Source organism: Schistocerca serialis, chromosome 4 (assembly GCF_023864345.2).
Source record: "Schistocerca serialis cubense isolate TAMUIC-IGC-003099 chromosome 4, iqSchSeri2.2, whole genome shotgun sequence".
Classification (NCBI taxonomy): domain Eukaryota; kingdom Metazoa; phylum Arthropoda; class Insecta; order Orthoptera; family Acrididae; genus Schistocerca; species Schistocerca serialis.
Window position 1 is genome coordinate 126,260,568 of NC_064641.1, and position 21,617 is coordinate 126,282,184.

General features: G+C 40.5%; 1 protein-coding gene across 1 annotated transcript in view; it reads left to right on the top strand.

Moving 5' to 3' along the window:
- LOC126473592 (aspartate aminotransferase, cytoplasmic-like) overlaps positions 1-21,617 on the top strand; it is a 91,058-nt gene that overhangs the window by 25,311 nt on the left and 44,130 nt on the right. The window contains exon 2 of the mRNA XM_050100739.1: positions 19,438-19,619. Coding sequence (XP_049956696.1) covers positions 19,438-19,619 — 182 coding nt within the window. The remainder of the gene's footprint in view (positions 1-19,437; positions 19,620-21,617) is intronic.

Sequence of the window (21,617 nt, forward strand, 5' to 3'; positions counted from 1 at the left end):
TGTTAATGGAAGTATAACCATAATGATAGATTCCCAGGTATGTGAGTGGCTTGAAGACTTCTTAAGCAGCAGAACCCAGTATGTCATCCTCGATGGCAAGTGTTTGTCAGAGACAAGGTTGTCAATAGGAGCACCACACGGAAGTGTGATAGGACAACTGTTATTTTCTATATACGTAAATGACAGGGTACGCAACAATATGCAGCTGTTTGCTGATGTTGCTGCAGCGTAAGGGAAAGAGTTGAAGAGGAGTGCCTATATGTTGATATGAGATGACTTAGACAAAATTTCTAGTTGGTGTAATGAATGGCAGGTGGCTCTAAATGTAGAAGAAAAATGTAAGTTAATGGGGATAAATAGGAAAAACAAACCCATAATGTTTGAATAAAGCATTAGTGGTGTCCTGCTTGACACAGTAACATTGCTTAAAGATCTATGCATAACATTGAAAAGCAATATGAAATGGAATGAGCATGTAAAGATTATAATAGGGACAGCAAGTAGATGATGTTGGTTTATTGGGAGAATTTTAGGAAAGTGTCATTCATCTGTATAGGACACTGCATATAGGGCAGTAATATGACCCATTGTTGAGTATTGTTCAAGTGTTTCGGATCTGCTCCAGGTCAGATTAAAGGAAGACACTGAAGTAATTCAGTGGGGGACTGCTAGACTTGTTACTGGCAGGTTCAAACAATGTGCAGTTATTACAGAGATGCTTCACGAACTCAAATGGGAATCACTGGAGGGAAGGCAATATTCTTTTCAAGTAGAAATAATGAGAAAATTTAGGGAGAACCAGCATTTGAGGCTGACTGCAGAACAATTCTACTGCCACCAATATACATTTAACACAAGGACCTTGAAGACAAGATTGGAGAGGTTAGGACTCATTTGGAGGTATATAGATATTCATTTTCCCCACTGTATTTGTGAGTGGAACAGGAAAGGAACTGATTAGTAGGGGTACAGAGTACCCTCCACCAGGCACCACATCGTGACTTGTGGAGTATGTATGTAGATGTAGACAAAGTTACAAACCAATAAACCACAACATAATGTAACTCCTTTACAAAAGTAACACGGAAGTTACATTATGCAGTACAAAAGGTATAAATAATGTGACTGGATTGTGTATATTCCTAGGCTCCTCACTTAGTACTAGTTTCTGAAGCTTTGTAAGTAATCTTTTACAGGATAGCTGGTATCTGTCTTCAAGCATCTTATAAGGGTAATGTGTACACTCATTCTTAGCCTAGGTGATTTACTTTCTTTCTTTTTTCCCACTGTCGGCCGCTGGTGACCGAATGGTTCTAGGCACTTCAGTCTGGAACTGTGCGACTGCTACAGTCGCAGGTTTAAATCCTGCCTCAGGCATGGATGTGTGTGATGTCCTTAGGTTAGTTAGGTTTAAGTAGCTCTAAGATCTAGGGGACTGATGACCTCAGATGTTATGTCCCATAGTGCTCAGAGCCATTTGAACCATTTTTTTCCCCCACCAGTAGTCTTCTTTCAGCTGTTGCATGGTTGGTTTGTCTTGGGCACTGTTGTTTCACAGAACTACAATGCCAGTTTTGAGAGTTATGCACATGGTTGATTTGCAAAATTAGTCAGCAGCTTGTATTCATATTAAATGGTCAACATATGGGAAATATGTGTAATGAGAAGTGAGAAGTGTTGTAAGATATTGTGGAGTGATAGATTTTATAGTATTTACATAGGATTTTACTGTCATAAGAGTGTGGAATTATGATAAACATGAGTTTTACCTCTTACAGCTGGATTTTGTGATAATTAAGAGAAGCAAACTTTAAATTAATTGATATGACCTTATGGCTGAAGTTACATTTTTAGTAAGTGACTAATTTGCCTGAAAATACAGTAATGATTTTCATGACAAGTGTGTGTCACTCCAACTTTTGACAGGTGGTCACAAAGTTTTAATAATCATCTCAAAAAAATCAACCTGCAGTCATGAATCTAAGTAGTGGTGCTAGTCCTTCTATATGCATTGGCCCTTCAATCTGAAACATTTTACACAACAATGGATGACTTGTCACAGACTTAGATTGTAGAAGTCTGCATTTTTGGTTGTTCAGGGAAAACACCACCTGAAAAATCACCTCATCATCATTCCAGAAATGCCTGCCTTGCAATGACTTATTCATCTGAAGAAATAAGAAGTCACTGGGTGCCTTGTTAGGAGATCACTGAGGGTGAGATGAAATTTGTTACTCTGAAGAAGCAGCATGTGTGATTGTGTCCTGAGTGGAAAGAGCTGAGGTGCTGTAGTAGAGAAAAAATATTCCATTTGACAACTTGTAATGTATTCACATGATTCCTAATATTGCAACAGTTTTACTAGTTAAGCAAAAAGTAAACAAGTACAATGTCTCAATGAAAAAGAGCACACTGCCTTGGGAGTTAGCCAAGCTACATGGATGCACAGTCATTCTCTGACTCACACCCACCTGAGTTGTGAGGTCACCAACAATGCAGCCTGTAAATCTCACCAGATTTGCTTTCACAGCATAAGATGCGGTGCACTGTGGCCCTTCTGGTGACTTGCCTGTACGCATTGAATGAAATAACAGGCCAGGCAAGCCATCGGCTAGATAGCAAATAAATATCAAACTTACCTGTTAAAGGGAGACTATATTGTTTAGGCCCTGTGATCTGCAATTAAGTCAGTGTATCATATTCACAATCAAACTGATATACATGCAACACTAGAATTTAAGGGGCCTTCATGGATGCCACTAACTTGTAGTAAGCAAAATGACATCAATTTCTAATTGTCATGAGACTGTTACAGGACATGTTCAATTTGCTGTCCACTGTTTTCTGCTGCAAGGTGAAATTGAGAAAGAGCATGTTCCACAACAGATAGGAGTGTCTTGGGGCTCACATTCAGAATGTGTTACTTGGTAGATGTCTCCAATTAAACCACATTCATAATTGGACACAACATCTTTCCAATAATCCCACAGCCAGAAGTCAGATGATCCGGATGGCCAGGTAGTAGAGAAATGATGCTAGATAATTTTAGAATTTCCAAAACGCCTCTGCAGTAGTGACTTTGCTGGCTGCACAATGTGTGAAGCAGCACCGTCTTGCATGAAAATGATCTTCCCCATGCATCCAAACTGTTGAAGGGTTGGAATGGAATTGGTGCACAAAATACACTCACAGCATTTACGAATGATGATACAGGTAACAGGACTCAACACCTCAATAAAATGTGGCTCTACAGTGAATGCCATCAGCTCACACCATAAAGTCACTTTTGTAGAATGAAGTGGCACCGTTCAGTGAGTGTGCCGATTTTCTGTTGCCCATATTCTGCAATTCTGCATATTGACATGTCTTTGGAGATGGAAATGGGCTTTCTCTGTCCACAGAATGTTCCACAGCCATTCATTGTCCACTTCCATGCAAGCAAGAAATACCAGAGTGAATGTTTGTCTTACTGGCAGGTCAGCAGGAAGCAACTCCTGAACGTGTCTGATTTTGTATAGACAGCAATGCAGGATGATTTGCAGTATTTTATGCACTATGCTCACAGGCATGTACAATGTTTTGGCAATTCCCTATACACTGCATGTTTACACAGCACCACCTGACCCCTCCAGCAATGCTGTGGCCACATCTTCTACATTCATTGGATCAACTGCTTTTCTCCCTCTGCCACATTGCACTTTGTATGAACCTGTCTTTTTGAATTTTGTAATTATTTTCTCCAGACCCTTAGCAGACATTGGGCCAATGCCTTTTTACATACCACTGAGTGTCCAGCAGTTCTCCAGAGCTACTGGCACACAGTCACAGCTCTTTTACAAGAGCTTCACCAGTACCATATGATCTTCCTGGAGAGAGGTATGTTGGGTGCCTCGGACACGAAGTGAGGAACAGCTGTGTGTTGTGTGTCTGTTGATGTGCATATTCTGATGCTTACAGCGCCATTTCTTGCTCAAATTTTCGTGGATTTTTTCCCATGATGTTTCTCCCAGCACCAACAATATGCTGTTCTAATTTGACATCATTTTGAGCAGTGGCTCTCTTTTCTCTTTCTACAGTGTTTTGAAACTGGAACTTTAATTATTGACACTCCATATCTCAACCTAAAACAACAGTGGGAGATAAATACCCAGGCAAGCATTACTCACAAACATTCATCAATGGCTATGCAGAATATTCTCCCATGTGAGACTTTCTGCACTAAACACCAGAATACTGAAATACTGCCTGGCACCATTCACCAAAGAATTCTCCATACCTATGTTTACGCATTCAGTCATGATTGTAAGGTCAACTGTGATTCCTAAAGCAACACTGAGAATATCTGCAGTGGGTTTGTTAGTGTAGCCCTACTTACCAGCACAGTGGGGAGCCATGATGTAGTGGAGTAGCATGTCCATCTCATCTAACCATATCTAAGTCCTGTAATTATTTTCATCAATCAAAATAAAACTTTTGTGCACTAATCAAAGTCACACTCAATGTGACTGTACATATTTGACCTAAAAACATCAAATAAACTGATAATTCAGCTTATCACGGCATTGAGATCTGACTGGCACCAGTGACATGATATACACTCAGCCAACTCTGATCACAGTCTCTTCCAATGAATGGACCACTACATGTACAGGTAAACTCTCCCCTGCCTGTGGTGTCAGATGCATCAGTTTTCATAGCAAATGTAATAGAAATTATTTTGTTAGCATCATATGTGACAAACACTTACACACGCTCAGATCAACTGTTATGAGAAATTCAATATTTATATTTCCAAACTGCACCTTTATTGGTGAATAATTTCATGTCTCTCTCCACTTCAGGCGCATGGACAAGCCCTTCCCTCTGGACCCAATGGGTATCTCTGTGCTGAAAAAGTATCTTACTTTTCGTTTTGCTGCAAGTGTATCCATACACCAGCCTTAAAGAAGGTGTCAGAAAGACATGTGTTATTCTCTCTATACTATACAGCTTCTGCCCACTATAGCATCCCTGAAACTCACTTGGTCATTTCCCCTCTCACCATCCAGAACAGTGGCAACAATGGCTACCTTGCACTCACTTAAAAACTGCATAGAAAGTGAACCATGAGTTTGATTTAGATGTGGATTGCATCAATTAATCACAAATTTTCCACTGCATGTTTTCCTGCATAGTATGCAGTAATTTATTCTTTAACTTAATTTACAACATTATATAATGTATGAGGGCTATCCAGAAAGTAGATTACTTTTTCGTATTACAAAAAAAAAAAAAAAAAAAAAAAAAAAAAAAAAAAAAAAAAAAAAAAAAAAAAGAAACATATAAAAAGAAGGATATTTTAATCATTTGAAGGCAACACTTAAATACTACTTTTCAACATAGTCTGGACGCAAATTTAGGCACTTGTCTAGTGGTGAACCAGCTCTGAAATTCCATTGTCATAAAATTCTGCCAGATAAGACTTCAACCAGTTAGTCATGCCCCGTAACAGTTGACCATAGTCATGAAAGTGCTATGTTGCAAGCCAGGTCTTTATCATTGTAAACAGTTAGTAGCCACTGGGTGTAAGGTCTTGACTGCATGATGGATGAAGAAGTGTCTCCCACTAGAAAGTATTGAGGACTTCTTGAGTGCAAATTGCTGTGTGGTCAAGTGTTGTCATGCAAGAAGAAAATTTTTGGACTCAACTTTCCTGATTGCTTATTCTGAACTGCTCTTCTTAAGTTTGTCAAAGTTTGGCAATACATTACAGAGTTTATTGTTGCACCATACTGCAGAAAACTGGAAAGAAGCACACCTTCCTGTCCCAAAAAATAGTCATTCTTCTCTTTCTTCCTAGCTTCTTCACTACAGAACGAAACAAGGGCTCTGTTATTGTAAACTGGTAGTTTTCTTGAATCTTCTCATTGACTTTTGTGCCCAGGTCATCAGTAACAATGCTTGGTTATCCACCTCACTCTTCACCGTGAACATTAGTTCGGTCACTTTCAAAACTAATACACTGTTGGTGCACTCCACCTGCAATGATTACTTGTTTCACACATTTCACACAGTTGCTGATATACAGGGTGATCATAATTAAAGTTAAACCTTCAAAACGCTGTAGAAATAACACCACTGATCAGAATGATGTCAAATTGCAATGAAATATTACTGGAGAAGGGGGGAAACGTATGGCAGAAGAAAAAAAATAGTGTGAAAATTGATCAATATATGGTGCTGTATGTGTCAGAGTAGTTAAATAAAACACCTGTCATGTGCAAAATCCACTGAAGTTGGTATAAAAACGCCAGATACATGGTTTTTCCTCCTTTCATGTCTGCAACGTTTGCCTTGACTGTCTCAATGCTGCTTGTAAAGCTGTATTACACAAATGATGACTGTGCACACATCACTCTGCAAAAGTTCTGGACACTGACGGGTTTGAAAAAAACCATTTGTCTGATGACTGCCATGGATCTGGAGAAAATGATTCAGATTCGAAAAGACGGGTTCTTTTGGTGTGCGACCTGGTAGAGGGAGGAAACAAATTGATTCAACATTAGTGGAAGCAGTGGCCACAGCAATGTAGGAGGAGACAAGTGGTGGTGTGCAAACATATAGTGCATGAAGAATTACCCAAACATTGGACATAACGGTGAGCACAGTGTGTAAAATCCTACGAAACATCCTTCTTTGCTATCCATTCAAAATCACCCATGTGCACGAGTTGCTTCCTGTTGACCTGCCAACAAGAGTTTGCTTCAGAATTTCTTGCTCATGTGGAAGTGGACAATGATTGGCCATGGAAGATTTTGTGGACAGACAAAGCCCACTTTCATCTGACAGAATATGTTAATACACAGAATTGTTGAATACGGGCAACAGAAAATCCACACACAAATCAACCAGTACCACTTCATCCTGAAAAGGTCACTGTGTGGTGCAGGTTTATGGCATCATTTATTACAGGGCCAGAGACGGGAGCTTCTGGTCCAGTTACCTGTACTGCCACTGGTAAGCACAATGAGTGTCTTTTGAGCAACCTACATCATTCCAGCTCTCCAACAGCATGGATGTGTGGATGGGATCATTTTTATGCAGGATGGCACACCTCTACACATTGCAAATCCAGTTAAGTAGCTGCTGAAGTGCTGTTTTGGATATGCTAGAATTATCAGCTGCCATTTTCTTACAGCCTGGCCATGTTGATCACCTGATCTTAATGCTTGTGACATCTGGTTGTGGGGCTATCTGAAAGATGTTGTGCTCCAAACTTAGCTGCATTGAAGGCACACATTGCGCAACACATTCTGAATGTGACCCCAGAAAAACTTTGATCAGTTGTGGAACATGCTGTTTCTCGATTTTAACTTGTTGCAGAAAACACTGGACAGCATATTGAACATGTTTTACGCCAGTCACACAGGAATTAATAAACTGATTTGATTTTTATTGATGCTTTTTATGCACTTTTTGGCCTAAGAACAATTAAAAACAGATTTTTCCCAACCAATGTGATATGACCTTGCTAGGGTTGACAAGCTTACATAACTAACAGTATTGCACCTGTACACCCATGCACACTGAGTAGTACAGTTTTTTTAACATCAAACATACACCTTAGGCATTGCTGTGTGATTCATTTGTCATTTGTAGTTGACCACTATTAAATTATGATGCTTACAGCGCCATATATTGCTACACTTTGTAACTATTTATTTTTCTTCTGCCATATGTTTTCCCCCTTCTTTGATAATATTCTGTTGCAATTTGATGTCATTCTGACCAGTGGTGCTACTTCTACAGTGATTTGAAAGTTTAACTTTCGTTATAATCTCCTGTATTTCAGTTGGTTTATGATTTTTTGCCAACAAAAACCTTACTACTGACTGCACTGCCTAACTCACAGGATTTTCAATGGTGGTGCACATTTAAAACTTTTATTGTGAAATAATGGGAAATGACATGAACCTCACATGGGCATGGCTGGATGCTCATTGAAAGAACATAAGCTCAGATAGCAAAATGGCTATGCTAGCTCAGATCATTGTTGCTGGAGGCAGAAATGGTATGTACTTTCTGCATAGCCCTCATAATATTCAGTAATAACCAGGGCCTGCAAAATGAAAATCACTTTGTCTCACGCTTCTCATGGCATTTTGTCATAACTGACTCCTGCAGCCTCACCAGGAGATTTCAGTAGTACGCCCCTGTGGCGGTTCTCCCCTTACAAGGACAGTCGGTCAGCACCACCCCATGGCAGTCCCACAAAACACATCGAATTGCCTTACCATATTATAGTTGACTCTTTGCCTTTTTTTGGCAGTGGGAAATTCAAATGTAAACAGCTTGCTATGATTATATGTCTCAGGATTATAGTAGTAGAACCAGATCTCACCATTGTTGATTAAGCTACTAAACAAGTCATCTAAATTGGTCTGACACAACTGCAACACTTCCACTGCAACCTTTATTTGACAACCTCTGTGGATGGGGATATACTGTCATGGAATGCTACTGATTTTCAGTTTTTCACTTATTGCCTCGATGGAGGTCTGCTGGTCTTTGAGCACCAAGGCCTCCACTTGTCTAGTGATTCCCAGTTCTCGACAGAGAGATTTTCTGTTGCTTTGTTCTTCATCATTTGGACATGCCCAACCACACTGCAAGCATCTGTCCAAACCAATCACTGAGTTACATGATAGTGAATTGCTGCCACAGCAACTTAGCATGGATTGGTGCAGCATTGTTCTCTTGCAAATGCAGAACATAACTATCGCACAATATTCCACTTAATCATTGGGCTCCTCCATTTTCTTTTTGCTCATCTGGCTGTGTGCTACCATACTGAAGTGCAGAGATTTTAACATGTACCAGGACTGCAGACATGTACCTTGAAACAAACTACAGAAATTATTCACTATCCTACTGGTAATAGAGCAGATGGGAATACTCCAACACTTGGTTAAAACTGACTTTATTCACTGAACTATGTCATAAATATGAACAATAACTACCATGTGTATCACCCAGACAGAAAATCAAAGTACACTATTCAGGCAGAGCAATATGTTTCATTGATTGATCATTGTTCATTGTTGGTGGTGGTTGCCACCCATCCAGTAGTGCAGAGCATGATGGAAGGTAGTCTAAAGTGACACTGGAGCATATTGGAGTTGAGTTGAGAGGGAGTCCATTGATACTGACCTGCTGTGGGAGGAAGTTTGTGTGACCAAACATGTGATTGCAGATCCTGAAGGAGGGTATGGTTTGACTGTTACTCAGTGGATCGCTGTTTTTGTGGGCATGGACCCCAGAGACAACATAGTCATGTAGCCACTAAGGGAGACACGGGTGACAGCCCACACAAGAGAGCAGAGTTTTGGGAAGGCCAAAGGAACAGACAAGGTGATGGTGAGATACCCACCAATATCAACAATGGCAATGGGATCTTTGTCTGCATCCAGGCAGATCTGGAATGAACACAGAAGTGTCACATGCAACTTGGTAGCCTCATCACAGTTGGAAGGTGGTGTGCCAATGTGAAGATGGTGTTGTGGTCCTCGATGTGATGGTCAGATATGTCAATAGTGAATGCCACGTGTGTGTTGGGTGGTGGCAGAGTGAGCATGCGTTGATCAACTGGAACACTGACGTTATCAGGGGGAAGGGGGGGGGGGGGGCGGGGGAGAGGCAAGCTGGGCTAGAATCAACCTCAATAGAAGAGAAGAGAGAAGACAGAAAACAGGGGAGAACGAACATCACAAGCTAGTGAAGGTCTTTCACACAAAACTGGGACATGCCTGCAGGTGAGTCATCATCCAAAGGCCAAGCAGGCTTTTTGACCCTGTTGACTGAAAAGGTCTGTTGTTTACCATTCTGTAAAATATCCATAATATTGTTTACCCTGGCTAACACCCGGTGAGGGCCTGAGCAGGGAGGCTGTAGTGTTTGCCACACAGTGTTGCCACACAGCGTAATAAATTCAGAATGAAACAGCTCACTGTGAAGAAAATCTCAGGATGCTGAATGTGGCCAATGTGTAGGCATGCACACCTTGGGAAGTGTGCAATCTAACATACTCAACCAGACCAGGAAGCTCAGCTGGATGTGTAAGTGGTGAATATTGCATGAACTCAGAAGGTAGCATGAGGGGCTCACTGTAAAGAACCTGTGTGGTTGAAGCCCTTAAATCTTCTTTGAATGCCGAACAAATGCCGAGCAAGACATAATGTCTCAGTCCATATTCCTCAAGGCACATGAGGAACACTTTAAACATGCACTGCCAACATTCAGTGAGTCCATTGCTCTGGGGATGGTCAGCGGTGATATGGAACTTGTTAGTGCTGACAGTTTCGAAGAAAGCTGGGACTTATTGGTGGCCCTTGTCAGAGGGGCAGCCAAATTGTGCAATAAACATACTGACAAGTGTGTTTGCAACAGTATCAGCAGTAATTTCTGTGAGTGGTACAGCTTCGACATAGTCACTCTATTGATGGCCTTAATTGTGTAGCAGCATCCCTCAGACAAGGAAAGAGGGCCAACGATGTCAAGGTGGATGTGATGCAATCACCCTTTCTGTATCCTGAATTTGTCTATTGGAGATGGTTATGATGGCCAATCTCACTCTGTTGACAGGGAATACACATATGACTCCACGTCTGGCAGTCCTTCTTTACATTTGGCAGAAGAAGTCATGGGACATTTGGAGGCCTTAATAATGGGATGTGCAAGGTCATGTATGGCTGAAAACACCTTCCTCTGAAGAACAGCTGGTACAATCTGGTACAGGCTACCCATGGACATGTCACACACAATTGGGGTAGCTGGATCTGGTAGACATTGAAGAACCACTCTAAGGTTTGCAGCTGTATCTTGTTCCAGTACCTGTATTTCCGTGTCCTCTGCCTGCAGTTAAGCTAGCTCTTTGAAGTCCAAGGGAGAAGTAATCACTGCCACTCTGGACAGGTAATCTGGAACTAAAATGTCTGCTCCCATAATGTACATCTGTTGTATTTTGGCCAATCAAGTTCATGTGCCAAAAGCTTCTTAGGGGTAGATCCAGTACCGGGCTGCAAATCTCATCCACCAGATGGCTACAATAGCATCCACCAGGGGTTTATGGTCAGTAAATATGGTGACTTCACAACCATCAATGTCATCATGGAAGTATTTAACTGCTTCATAAAACATAAGCTGGTCACAATCAAATGTGGACTACTTTGGTTGTGAACCTGACACTTTCTTGGAAAAGAAGCATAATGGCAGAATGGAATTGCCTATATGTTGTTGTAGGGTAGCACCTATCATGAATTCACTGTATCCATGGTGATAGAGGTACATGCATTCAGAATTGGGTGCATGATTGTGATGGCACTAGCTAATGTAACTTTCAGTGCTGCAAATGATTGGATCTTTGCTCTGATGTTTACCAGAAATTTGATTTTCAACCAAGAGATTTGTGAGGGGGGCATGGATGATGGCAGCTTTGGGAAGATGTCACCGGTAAAAATTGATGGTGCCAAGGGATTGATACAATTCCCAAAAAGTAGAAGGGTGAGGGAGGTTGTGAATGAAGCTGGTGGTCAAATACCATTGGCACCCACAGTATGTCCAAGAAAGGTGATGGATTTACAGTTCAGTTGAGATTTGTCATGGTTGCTCTCCAGGCCACTGTATAGCAAAACCACCTTGACTTGTTGCAGGTGGATTTCAAGGAAAATATTGATGGCCATAGGGCCTGAAACAAAACTCAAACAAGCCCAATAGAGTAATCAGTGCAGTCTTAACAATGTCACCGAGGAACATAGAGATGTGTAGATATGTCTTACAGCAACTGAGGGCACTGAAAACACATGCCCAATTAGGAAGTTGTGTAAAGTCCTGAATATGGAGGATTGGGAAGTTGTCAATGTAGTCACCACACAGCTGAAATGAAGTCTTTCTTCAGTATCAAGTGAATAGGGGACGATCAATTGCTTTTTGAAGGGAAAATAATGCCCATCTGAAGGAGTTCATGGAACACTTGTTTCACATGATTTGTGAAGTTTTATAGGTCATCCGTAATACTGATCCAATGGCATGTGCCACTCATTACTGTGTCTGTTTTACCATGACATAACAGCAGAGAAGTGGTGTGCTTGTCATTCCTGGAGATAACACTGTCAATAATGTGAGATATTGAGAGCTACAGGTCAGGATGATGTTGAACAGCTGCCAAGGTAAGTCCTGCACCAGATGACAGCTGCAAAGATTTGAGTCGATGGAGTAGGTATTGTGTGAGTACCAGTTCTTCTGAAGCAGCATCTGTTGGGTGTTTTGTCTCTTCCTTTTGCATGTGGAGAGCATCGATCTCGAAGCATTTGGTGGTAAGGTCAATGAGCGAGGAGGCCAGCCACGTTGATAGAGGGGCAGCCGATGACAGTGGATTGGAGAGAGTCTGTTTTGCAGCCAGCACACATGATTCGAGTGCTCATCTTGTGGTGAAGTGAAGACATTGTTTGCAGGTCTGGGGAGAGGTCGAAAAACTGTAGGAAGTCAATAATGAGGACAGGTTTATTAACATCAGTAATGTGGAAGGTACATTTAAAATACATGCCAAGAAACAGTTAGATTGGTAATTTGACCACACTCTGTACTGAGATGTTAGTCTTGTTCAGTGCACATAAGGAGAGTTACACTGACGAAGTGTATGTATGGGGTGGGGCAATGGGCATTGGTATGATGATTGTGTGAGCACTGTTCCCCCTAGAAGCTGCTGATGGGATAAGGTGTCCCAAACATATGGTCATCCAAGTGAGGATGTAGAATCAACAGACCAATGTATTGTGTGGCACCCATCCTTGTCTTTGCAGGTCATTATGCCTAAACTGGATCACATGAGGCATTTGTCTATGTCCAAAGTGGTGTTCAGTTTCTTGCCACATTCCCGAATGTGCTGTGAAACCAGCTAAGAGGGTAAACTGGGTCAGAGTGGGTTTGCCTGGGGCGGTCGGGTTGTAATGAAGCAAACTGGGATATTTTTACTTCCTCTCTTGTTTTGCCATCTGCCTCCTTAAAAATTCGTTTTTTCAGTTTTAACTAATTACCATTAACATACCTGGGTATAATCTGCATTTTCACAAAAGAGAAAGGCTGGACCTCAGTTTTAAAGAATATAATAACAGATCTAATTTTGTGCTTAGTTTTATGTAATTGATTTTCTAGCTTATTTTGGCTATTCCTAGTTAGCATCTTTTGTTATAGGATGAAATCAATAATTGTTTTTCAACTTAAATTCTACTGTACTAAATTTGTGCTAATATGTACTAATTATAAACATTTGGAGGAAAAACTAATAGTATTCTTAAATGATTTATTTGGCTCTTTTCAAAAACATGTTAGCAAATTTTTCGATGCATTCAGTTAATTTAATGAGTTAAGTTTTAATTGTAATTTCTGAAAATTTAACTTTGAACGATGTGTAGTTTCAGTACCTATTATTGTGAGAATATATAAGAACCCAATTTTTGATCATGAGACAGTCAGTCCACAGCCGAGTTTCAGACGAGAAACCTGTGTTGGTCAGAACAATAACAGTGCATCAACTTAACTGTGAAATAAGTGTAACACAATTAGGCCATTTGTTAAAACATTGACAGTGTCTATTCCATATGTACCTGATTGTTCCAAAAGAACTGTGAATTATGTGGTTATGTCTTTTATTGCTCATAGAAGTTCAATAGTAAACTATTGTAGCAGTAGGTGGATGTTCACCTGAAAACTCTTAATGAGGCTTATCAAAAGTTAAACAACAGAGCAGTGGCCATATTAAATGTGTATATGGAGGGTTGTGAACAGTGAAAGTAAACTACTGTGAAACAGAACTGTGCATCTGTTGGCTACATCATTTACAGTAGACAGTATTGCACTTCCACCCCCTATTTTTTCAGCCAGTGTCACAATGAAGTACGTCAACACCAAGGACAATCAACGAAGAAATAAAGCAGGAGAACTTTCACAGGGTGACATGCCAGGAAAAGTTGGAATGACTCGGCAGGTGGATAGAGAGAAGTATTGTTGCTCTCCACCAGTTGGTTGTGATTTGTGTAGGCATGTTGTACCTGCTCTGGCCTGACCTCTGCTGCCCAGTGGCAGAAGGGTGGAATCATTTTTGCCACCTACAAAAATCTTTGGCTCAGTCATCATCAGAACCATACAATGATGTCGGATAATATTGTGTACCTCATCAACCAGCCAGAGTTTAATGTCCAAGAGATCAGCTGCATGTGACAGAAGTTGTAATTGCAGCCCCTGAAGTAGCTTCACCTATCAAAGTGTGTATAAGGTGAGAACCAGCATGTATCCAGCCACTCCTGTGTACACGGGCAATGCTGTAGTTATGATGGAGATCTGTTTTCCAAATGTTCCTCATGGATTGTGTGGTGAATGGTGTCTGGAGAGAGGTGGGAGAGGCATTCAGTGATGATGGCTTTGGTGGTGTCTTATTTACAAAATGACAGTGGGTTCAGGAGATCACTAATTAGGTCTGTGCAGTCTTGTAAGTGACTAACCAGACACATCAAATGCGTGTCATCATCGATGATTCCATGGACATCCAGAAGGCTATCCACAAGCATGAACCATGCTGTCGGGCTGTACTTCTGCAGCTGTAGTAATTTTGGAAACAAGTCAGCTAGTATGTTGTGGGATGACTGATAGAAGTGAAGAACAAGTCAATGGGAGCTGAGGAGAAGGGGCATCCAGTGCACTGGAGGCGAAATCTCAGTTGAAATGGCCCAATGTGGCGCTGTCCTCCTGTGGTATATTACCCAAGGTCCACATAGACGGGACGAAATGATGACTGCACACGCTGCATGACGCAGTAGGCACAGATACATGGGCAACTGGCATGACAGAATTGACTGTGGTCATTGGGAAATGACACAGAACTTATTTGAGAAATAAAATGGGCTGCCATGAAACCATGTGTGACGCTAGTGGTGGGACATTTTCAGTTTGATACTGGCAGTATGGATCCGCCATGTTAGTGTGAGAAACATCTACAAAACATTGAGGTGGAGGCTCAGGTTTTGTGCATGAAATGTCATTGTCCAGAGCACCCAGCATGGTTCCGTACTTGGTGTGCTCTGGGCAGGCATGTATGTGTCACCTTGTATGGTTCCCACCACTGCTGTCTGTGGGAGGTTATGTTGACCATGTGGTGTACACAACCTGCCTGATGAACTGAATCACTTGCAAAAGTGCCATCAGATGTAATCAGCTGTTGTGCCACTGTGCCGACTGTGCAAAACGATAAATGATCCATGTTGAACAGTGTCACATGATAACTGCACACAGTATAGATTACACCAAATAAACTTGACTTGGGGTCACCATTGTAAAATTATTCACTAAGAGACAGGAATAGTCTGTTGTGTACAGCTTCTTACACAATGGTAAGGAGAGGTGTACTGCAGAGTGGTGCAGCAACTGTCATTGCAGGAAAGCTGGACAAGAGCAGAAATGATTAGTGAACAGGTTAACACAGCAAACAGGTTTACTTTAACTTGTTTTTCTCCAAGCAAATAAAGATTCATTACAAAGAAATGATTAAGGAGCAGAGACCAGCTATCACAATGCCCATTAGAAAGAAGCTCATTGTACTGAAGCATGATTGATGGTGTCGATGCCGTGACTAAGTGGCATTTGCTTAGCATCCTGTAGTGAAGTGACTCTGAGTGCAAGTGGGTGAGTCACTGCTGCTGCTGGCCATCCGAAATTGCGGCAGCAGAAGGTGCATGTGTCCACACCACAGCTCGTTGTCTAGTGGCCAGCATTGCTGCTACTGGATTACGGGGTCCTGGTTTTGATTCCCGGCCTTGGGACTGGGTGCTTGTGTTGTCCTCCTCCTCATCATCATTTATGACAGAGACTAGCTTGGACTGTGAAAAAAATTGGACTGTGTAAAAACTGGTGCTTTGTTGGGTGTTGATGAATGTGCAGTTGAGTGCCCCCCTAACCAAAGATCATCGTCATCATGATCAGAAGGTGCACATGGTGGTGTTCCGTAGTGGATGTGCTACTTGGGGTCCACTGGATCCTGTATGACTGTTATCAGCCTAGGATGGAAACTTGCCATTCCATTACCAACTGTGGTCTGGGTTTGGGGTTGGGTTGTTTGGGAGAGGAGACCAAACAGCAAGTTCATTGGTCTCATCGGATTAGGGAAGGATGGGGAAGGAAGTTGGCTGTGCCCTTTCAAAGGAACCATCCCAGCATTTGCCTGGAGCAATTTAGGGAAATCACAGAAAACCTAAATCAGGATGGCCGGATGTGAGATTGAACCGTCGTCCTCCCAAATGTGAGTCCAGTGTGCTAGCCACCTCGCTCGGTGACTGTGGTATGCCCATACAGTGATAGCAATACATGTTACCATCTGCTCCAACACCTGAATACAGCTGACTATATTCACCATTATTCACTCAACTATGACTTAGTACAAATAATAACAAGTATGTGTATCACCCCAGACAGGAAACTAAAGCACACTGTTCATGCAGATTAACATACTTCACAGGTTGGCTATTGCTTCCAAAAATGGTTCAAATGGCTCTGAGCACTATGCGACTTAACTTCTGAGGTCATCAGTCACCTAGAACTTAGAACTAATTAAACCTAACTAACCTAAGGACATCACACACATCCATGCCCGAGGCAGGATTCGAACCTGCGACCGTAGCGGTCGCTCGGTTCCAGACTGTAGTGCCTAGAACCGCATGGCCACTCCAGCCGGCGCTATTGCTTCATTGCTATCAAGTGATCACCACAAAACAAAAGATTAATTATGTAACTTTATATTTTTGAGGCGATAAAATTTTATAACAACTTTTCCAATTAAAAATTGAGCTTGAGCTTCGTGAATAAATTCAAAATACAGCAGTCAGGCTTATGTTACAAACTTTCCTCATTTCAAATCTTCTGGTAATGTAGTATAGAAATTTGTTTTGGTATTTTAAATGTGATCATATTTCTTAGGAGAAGAAGAACTTATTAGCTGAGATCACTACAAAAAACTTTAATTGTTGGTAACCTGTTTCAGTAAAATGAAGTTACCATCTTCAGAACTTCATAAAGGTTTTTACAAACATCTTGTGCCAGCTACACACTGGCACAAGATGTTTGTAATAACCTTTATGAAGATCTGAAGATGGTAACTTAGCTTTACTGAAACCTGTTATCAACAATAAAGATTTTTTTTAGTAATCTTGGATAAGAAGTTCTTCTTCTCCTAGGTAATCACTACATATCACCCCTTTAAGGTTGATGTGAGTAAACTAAGTAATCATATTTGTTTAGGACACCTGAGACATTGTTAGATGGAAATATGATGAACAGTTGTGTGACTCTCTACAAGAGTTTTTTTTTTCTATGTCTGAAACTGACAAAGTCTAATAGAATTTGTGAAATGTAGCCCAAAGCCTCCTAGTTCAGGTTTTTGCTATTTCTATGATGCTCTACTACAAGTCAAACAAACCTGTTACAATCTGTGCTGCCCTCCTTGACCTATGTCCAATATGTTGTCTTATTTGGTATGTGTTTCACACACTTAGCCAATATTCTAGGATAGGTCACACATATGTTTGTATACAAGTCGCTTCATAAATAAACAGCATTTTCCCCAATATCCTACAGATGAAACAGTCTGCCACTTCCTTTACCTATTATTGATACTATGTGATCCTTTGTATCAGCTAACTGATTCCATCTGTGACTCATTGATATTATATTTATCTCCTAGCTATTATGTTTTTGCACTATGTGTAGTGTATAGTTTTAGATTTTTGAATATTAAAGCATCTTATCAAATCCAATTACAATTTTGTTCAATTCAGTACCCCATATAATCATCCTTTGTTAATGTATGTTGGTGTGATTAAGAGTCAAGAAGTATTCAGAAATAAAAGAAGAAAACTTCATCCACCTGATTCCCTTGACCCAAGGCTTTCAAGTTATAATATGAGAGGATCATGAGTGAGCTATATTTTCAGCATAAAGCATAAATGAAGTCATTCTGTTCAAGATACCTCATTATGTTTCAGCTCAGTCATATGTTCTATGATTTTACAATAGACAGATTTCAATTATATTAGACAGTTGTTTTGTTGACATTCCAGAGATTGTGATCTGTACTTTCCTCCAAACACTGGACATAATTTTTTGTTTGGTAGATACATGACAACTATGGTTAAGAACAACAGTAGCTCACCTGCAAATTCTATATAGAATCTGACAGAGATTACAATGGACCCAAGAGACTCATTCAATTTTAACAACTTTAACTGTTTGTCAATACCACTGACATTAGTAACTATATCATTCACCTCCAAGGTGCTGCAAGAGTTAAAATGTGTAGTACTCCTGGATCTACCTTTGTAAAGGAACATTTGAACATAGAATTCAGCATGTATTTTTTATCATTACAACCACCAGTTCTAGTTCCTGTGATCATTAATAATGATTGAGAATATGAAGTAGTATTGTGAAGTTGGGTCAAAAGCTGGAGTGCAGTTAAAGAAAGGTGTAGAAAACAACTGGATATTGTACATTGATAAGTGCATAGAGAGAGCAGCATCATGAGAGCAGGTTAAGAACAAAGTGCTGTGTAAGGGAAGATCCTGTTTATATAATGTCTGGGAAAATTCACTGCAGAATGACAGGCCAAATTGACTGATCTATTATACACATAAAATTGCTTACACAAAATGCATTCACAGTTGTTAACATGGACAACCGTCAGCTGTATAATGGAATGACAACAGTGAAAATTTGTGCTGGACTGTGATTCGAACCCACGTTTCCTTCTTATCACAAGTTGTCACTTTACCATTAGGCATCCAAGCTAGCTCATGGCCATATCCAAACTCACATATATCAATAACCAAGTTTGGTCTGGCTGTGTGACATGATCAGATAGCCTAATGGTAAGCAATTGCCCATGATAAGTGCGAAATCCTGGTTCGTGTCTCAGTCCAGCACAAATTTTCATTGTCGTCATTCCATTATGCAGCTGATGGTTGTCCATATTCGCAATTCATGTATTTCATGAGGCTGTATTTACTTCAGTGCCTGTTGCATTGTCCTCCTGAACAACATCAGCAATGCAATATCACATAAAAATGCTAGTTAGCAATAAGTATAATAAAGAGTTATTGTTTCCAAAACAGCAAGTGGACTATCTGGAAGGATATTTTGTAATACTGTCTGAAGTAGCTAATGCATCATGTTTGTAGAGTACAAAAAATAAAGTTATTTGCTTGGTATGGACATAACTATTTTATATGCTTACTGTTGATGATCTGTATGAGAGACTATGCCACATTCCAATACCAATATGTCAATATTTTTATGTGCTGTTTTTCACAATTTTACATTTTACTTTTATTTCAAAATGTCACAGAACTTATCATTGTTTAGCTTACAAGGACAATGAAGGCAAGCCGTGGGTCTTACCAATAGTGCAAAGAATTGGAGAGAAAGTGGCTGCTGACAAAAGCCTGAACCATGAATATCTAATGCTTCTTGGGATTGAGTCACTCAGTTCTGCTGCCACTAAACTTCTGTTGGGTGAAAAATCAAGAGCTGTTCTTGAAAACCGGGTATGGCAATACTGTCTACAATACTATTTTTGTATTTGCGATGTAGAACATATAAGATTGTTGGCAAATTATAATTTTCTCAATTTTTCTTCTGCTGTATTTACTTGTGTAATTTTTACATCCTGTCAGTTCTGAAATTATTATAATAATGGATATTTCTGGATGGAATAATATGTGAAATACGTGAAAGACGACCACTCGTCTATAGCAGACTGATGTGTATTACATAGATACCTGTAGCAGAAAACAGTGTTCGCTAGCTATTACGCTCAGTCTCTTCACATGCACATGCACAACTAAACAGACACTCAAACACTCAGCAGCAATTGTCATTTTGAAATTAGATGGTTTCACCTTCAGGTGTCTTTAAAACATGCATACATCAATCAAGATCCGCAAGTTGTGCTTTCTCATACATATGTAGGGTATACATTCTTCATCTGCATACACTGATAAGCCATAACATTATGACCACTACCCTCCATGACACTGGATGCCATCTGATGGAGGAGAAGGGATGTGACATGGTAACAAAAGAATGTAAGACATGGATCAGGGATCACCCTAGTGAAGATATAGGCTGTGAAAGGGAAATCTGTTGAAATAAGTGAGTTGGACAAAGGATAGATTATTTTTACACAGAGCCTGTAAACATCTCAAAAATGGTGTAGCTAGTTGAAAGTTCACAAGCTACTGTCATAAGCATCTGCGGAAAGAGGTAAGAGGACAGTGAAATTACCACTATGTGCTAAATGGTTGGACATCCACGTCTCTTCACAGAATGTGGAGTTTGAATGTTTTTCTGCTCTGTAAAGAAGGATAGACAGTGATCTGTGGCATCTCTGCTAAAAGAGCACAATGGTGGTGCAATCACAAGTGCTTCAGAGCACATGGTTCAAGGTACATTGTTGAAAATGGACCTCCACAGCAGACCACCCATTACATGTTCACATGTTCATTCAATGGCATTGTCAATTATGATTGCAGTGGGCACAAGACTATCAAGATTCAACCATCAATCAATGGAAACATGTTGGCTCTTCAGGTGAGTTACATTTTTGCTAAACTAGATCTGTGGTTGTCTCCACAAATGCTGTCATCAAGCTGAATGGTGCCTCAAAACCTGCAGCGCACCATGGGAACAGGCTAATGGGAGCAGTATTATTCTAAGAGAGACATTCTCCTGCACTCGCTTGGGACCTGTGGTAGTAACTGAAGGCACGCTGACAACTGTGAACCTTCTGCATCCTTTCATGCTTGATATCTTCACCGCTGGTGATGTCATCTTTCAGCATTATAATTTCCTGTGTCTGAGAGCCAGAACTGTGCTACAGCGATTTGAGGAGCGTTATAGTGAACTCATGTTGCTGTCTCAGTGACCAGATTTGCCTGATATAAATACTAAGGAACCTATCTGGGTTGCTATCGGGCACCATCACCGCATACGCAAATCAGCAGCCCATTATTTACACAAATTACATGACCTGTTCACAGAAACCTACTGCTGTGTACCTCCATAAACCTGGATCCTTGGTGTGCAGAATCAGTTATGTATTTCATTCCAAAGATGGACAAACCAGCAATTAAGCAGATGGTCATAATGTTTTGGCTCATCAGTGTATACCAACTTCACTTGAAAAACAGTATAACTATAAAACTGCTGGAAAATCCACAGACAAGAGGACTGTACAGGGGCAGTGTAGCAGAAATGCATCTGCCACAAAATCTTAGTATCTAGACAATTTTTTACTGTGAGTTGTTTGACAGCTTTATGGTTACCAGGGTATTGTTTTTTCAAGTAAGGTTCATTTGTCTCCAGCTGCATCATTATTCCATGAAATGGACATTGTCTTGGTGTTTTCTGACTCTAAGCCAGGAATCAAACTTGACTATAAATAGGGAAGTGGCATCAACAATACCATGAAACCTCATTGTAACAGCAAGGGGAGAGTAAACATTGGTTCACATTTCAAACTTTTGCATCTAGTCAGCCCTGTA